At 43.2% G+C, this 4,368-nt stretch overlaps 1 protein-coding gene across 1 annotated transcript in view; it reads right to left on the bottom strand.

Moving 5' to 3' along the window:
* The window catches only part of LOC117950792 (kinesin-associated protein 3-like), a 19,250-nt gene that overhangs the window by 5,049 nt on the left and 9,833 nt on the right, over positions 1 to 4,368 (bottom strand). The window contains exons 4-6 of the mRNA XM_034882131.1: positions 1,394 to 1,502; positions 1,183 to 1,295; positions 312 to 477 (exon numbers count right to left, since the gene is read on the bottom strand). Of these exons, the coding sequence (XP_034738022.1) occupies positions 312 to 477; positions 1,183 to 1,295; positions 1,394 to 1,502 (388 nt within the window). The remainder of the gene's footprint in view (positions 1 to 311; positions 478 to 1,182; positions 1,296 to 1,393; positions 1,503 to 4,368) is intronic.

Below are 4,368 nucleotides of genomic sequence, written 5' to 3'. Positions count from 1 at the left end.
TATAAAGTTTTTTCAAAACATTAAAAAGTCTTCAGATGAATCCAACATATTATTAGCAAATATGAATCCTCATGATGATAGCTTACAGGCCTGTAGGTAAGATAAATATACACCCATGCCACATGTATGTTTAACATTAAAACACGATTTATAAAAGCATGCCAACAATCATTAGGCTATTTGAATAGCTTAGCGCTGTATGCTGCAAAAGTACTTCATGAGGCTTTATCTCGCCATCACTACTCGTCCCAGAGTGATAAAACAGTCTGAAGAAGACCATATAGGGAGGAATCAGTCCTTCACACACACACCTGGTTTGAGTCTGTCCTTCAGGTACGGCACCAGGTTGTACTCCTTGAGAACCAGCGCCCAGTCCAGGTCGGGGATGGTCAGATTAGCCAGCGTGCCCAGACACTCGATCACAAACTCCTCGGCCTCGTCTTCGCTGATCTGAGCTGCCAGGTCGCCCACGTGGTCCTATCAGCACACACAGACAGACACACACACACAATGTACTTACAGTATTAAAAGTACTCAATGCAGAAAAATCCTCCCTTTGTCGAAAATGTAAAGGATGCAAACATTTGTGTGTTTAATGCTCTGATCATTTCTGCTGGACTTGTAGGCCGTTATAATGTTGGCTAGTTTCATTTAGAATCAGATTTTATAAACTACATGTGTTTTGTGTGCACAAATCTTAATGTGTAGAGTAACTAAAGCTGTCAGATGAATGTAGGAGAGTAAAAAGTACAATATTTCTCTCTGAAATGTAGCGGAGTAGAAGTAACATGAAAAGAAAAAACCAACACAAATGAGTACTTACAGATACAGACAGATACAGATTTAGCCTTATTTGTCACAGGTACACAGTGATATGATGCATTTTTTGGAGCAAGCCTCCGGGCCGCAGCTATTTAAAGAGCCGCCACACGCTCTCCCGAAAAGGATTATTGCAGACAGCAACATGGTATACAATACATAACAACATAAACTAATGCACAAGACAACACACAGTACATGTGGTCACATGGAGGGATTTTTTGAGGTGACTTGGGAGTGTGAAAAAACAAAAGAAAGGTTATTTCAAAGGGGGAGGGATAGGGACGGGGGGTGTATGGTGTCAGTAAGTACAGCACTTGAGTTAGGGTACTTGGTTTCATTCTACCGCTGCCGGGTACTGACCAGGAAGAGGATCTTAGTGGGCCCGCTGTGCTGAGAAAGGTTTCTGATCATCTTCATCCCCAGAACGTCCTTCAGCTTCAGCGCTCGCTTCATCAGCATCTTCAGACCGTTACCTGCAGCAGATTAGCAGGGGGAGAGAATTTAAGAATTTAAGAACTTGTGCCATAAAACGTCTGCATCCATATGTTGGGTCTCTCTTTGCCGCTCAGACCTTCGCAGATGACCTTGGCGTTGCTCGGGTTGGCCGCCAGGTTGATGCAGAGCGAGATGAGCTCCACGTCCATCTCCTCCTCCCCGCAGGCGGACACCATCTTCATCAGCTGCCGATCACAGGGTGCAAACAACAGTCAACCGCTTCATTTATGCATCACTCAGATTCAAGATAAACTTATTGGTAATGCACGTGTGTATTGTTGGATTCGTTGTGTAAGAGTAACAACGGAGACGAGCAAAAAACTAACATGAGTGAAATCACAAAAACGCAATTAAACTAAGGTAGGTAAACTAAAGTAAGGCCTCTCGATGCGCTATCATCACGATGCTTTTGCCACGATACAATATTATTGCAAATTTTAAACATATTGCAATATACTGCAATATATACCCTGTTTTCCAACTTCTAATTTTTACCAATTTCTAATGATGTCCCCACAAGGAAACTCTCGCATCATCTGTTTCATCTAAAAAGAAACATTTCTCAGTTTGTTCATCTCACTCCAATGTTATCGCTGCAGAATGGGACAAACTGACCATCACATATATAATATATAATATATAATAATAGATCCATACTTGGCGCCTGTGTATTGATACTGTATTGGCACTGAAAATATAGCAACACTATGCTGTCCTGATTTTTCTCCCCACCCCTAAAAGTGATAATTAGAGAGCTTTACATGGTCTGTTCTTCTAGCTAAAACGTAGCAGAAGAGAGTTCCCAAAGACGGGCAACACGTCTTCATTCTGTGTGTTTGGGTTTCTGGTTGTATTTTGTCATTTAAAAAAACCCAACTGAGACATTTTTAAAGAGCATCCCTGAAACCTGAACCTTTAAAAATAAATATATATCAATAAGTGTATTGATAAAAGTAGGGCGAGGAAAATAAATCAGAAAATTATTTAAAAGAATACATGTGTGAGTTAGAAAGAGTGTTAGAGATAAAGAGAAGGCAAGCGTCATTCCTAACCTCCCAAACACCCACCTCTTCCTTCCCTCCCTCCCTCCCTCCCTCCGTCTCTCCTGCACTGATTTAACATTAAACAGGAAAAGCTTTGAGCTGAGGGGGGTGGTGGGGGGGGCAGAGGTGCACTGCTTCCCTGTGAGGAGTCAGAGAGAGAGAGAGAGAGAGAGAGAGAGAGAGAGAGAGAGAGAGAGAGAGAGAGAGAGAGAGAGACTGTGCCGGGGCCTGGGTTAGGTATCACATACCAGGGACCCCGGACCCCAAATCAGCCCCGTCTAGACTCTCTGGCACCTGCCTCTGCTTATTTACCACAGACAGCCACCGGAGGCCCAGCCGGGGCCCAACGCCACCGCTGCACCCCCCCCAACCTCCACCTCCACCTCTGTTCCTCTCCTCCTGCACTCCTGACACCCCCTCATCCAGCACCAAACAGTGACCCCATTAAACGCTGAAGAAGGAGAGTGGGAAAGCGATAAAAGAGAGAGAGAGAGGGGTCTCTAAGTGTGAAATAGATGAGAGAGGATGAAAAAGGTGAGAACCAGGGTGAAGCAGCATGTATTTTTACAAACAAGGCAGATGGAGGGACATGTTGGCCTGTAACAAATATTACATCATTGTCTAATTGTCAATTATTTTACATAAAGGCAGTTTCTTACTAATTGCTAACATTAGCTAAGGTCCTAAGGCGTAAAACTGGTAGCTGTTGATGTTGTTTAGAGATGCCAGACTATGTTTATATAAGTGATTATTGGTCGGACTATATATATATTTTTATTATTTTTATTGTTGTTCTCACGTGAAGCGATACACAGGATCCGAAGTGAACACCCGCCAAGTGCCAAATTCAATTAAATTTTATTTATATAGCACCAAATCACAACAACAGTTATCTCATTGCACTTTTCATAAAAGAAGAAAAAATGGGCGTTCGAAATAAGCCCTGAAATTGTCAACATTAGAAATATCCAAAAAAAGCACCAACAACATTGAAAAAGTGACAAAAATGTTGTGTTTCATGGTTGAGGGGAAGACAACGCAAGGGTTAAGTGTAAGAATGATGCTCCTTGTGTGTTTTTTAGGTTGTTTTCGTAAAGATGTCTCCCCACATTCAGAGCACCAAAACAACAGGAGAACAGGTCAATCTTCTCGAAGTGTTTCTCGCAGATAGAAACATCTGGAGAGCAGCGGACGGACTTTAACACAGACTTCTCCCGAGTCTCATTGTGTCTGTTGTCTGCTGTCATAATTAATGGCTTGGCCGCGGTTTAATAGATAGAAGACGACCAAATGAACAGTAGCTCCTGTTGGGCTGCATCCATCAAATCAACGTTGTATGAGAAGATCCTCGTTAACACAGGTTGATGTGTGATCAGATATATGTTCATTTAACATGAGCGGTGACAGGCAGGATTTTGTAAATACCAAGTTATTAAGAAAAAGAAACGGACATAGATTTTCCTATCTATCTTAGATGTTTAGAGGTTATGTAAACAGCTGTATTGGCATTTAATAAGTGATGACAAGCAGTGCTTTTGCTATTTTGGGATTTTATGGATACCGATCTATGAGGATTAAGACAAAAAAGGGTATTTTACCTTTACTTTTATATCTGTACATTCCAGAGAGAAAAGGTCAAAACGGAGAGATGGATGGATGCAACTTCACATTTAGCTCAGTGTGGACTTACTAAGATGGATGGACAGCGTGGAGTGGGGTGGAGGGGGGGTGTAAGGGGGAGTGATGGGGCCTCGGGGCGGGGTCAAAGGTCACTTCCTGGTCATGCTGCTAGCCAGCATCCTCTCTACCACGGGGGAGGGAGGGGGGGGGCAACATCTGGCCGACATTTACACCCAATCTCAACAAACAAACACAACGCACATTTAGCTAATCGCCGATGATGAGAGGAGCGACTTGACCGGGTCAACTCAATCAGGAGCGAGTGGAACCCAACAAAACGGTTGTGATCGAAAGTGGACAGAAGCCCGCCTGCAGGGAGGGGGGGGGG

The sequence above is a fragment of the Etheostoma cragini genome, chromosome 9 (assembly GCF_013103735.1).
Source record: "Etheostoma cragini isolate CJK2018 chromosome 9, CSU_Ecrag_1.0, whole genome shotgun sequence".
NCBI lineage: Eukaryota > Metazoa > Chordata > Actinopteri > Perciformes > Percidae > Etheostoma > Etheostoma cragini.
Note: the sequence above shows the minus strand (reverse complement) of the source record. Positions and strands in the feature narration are given on the sequence as shown.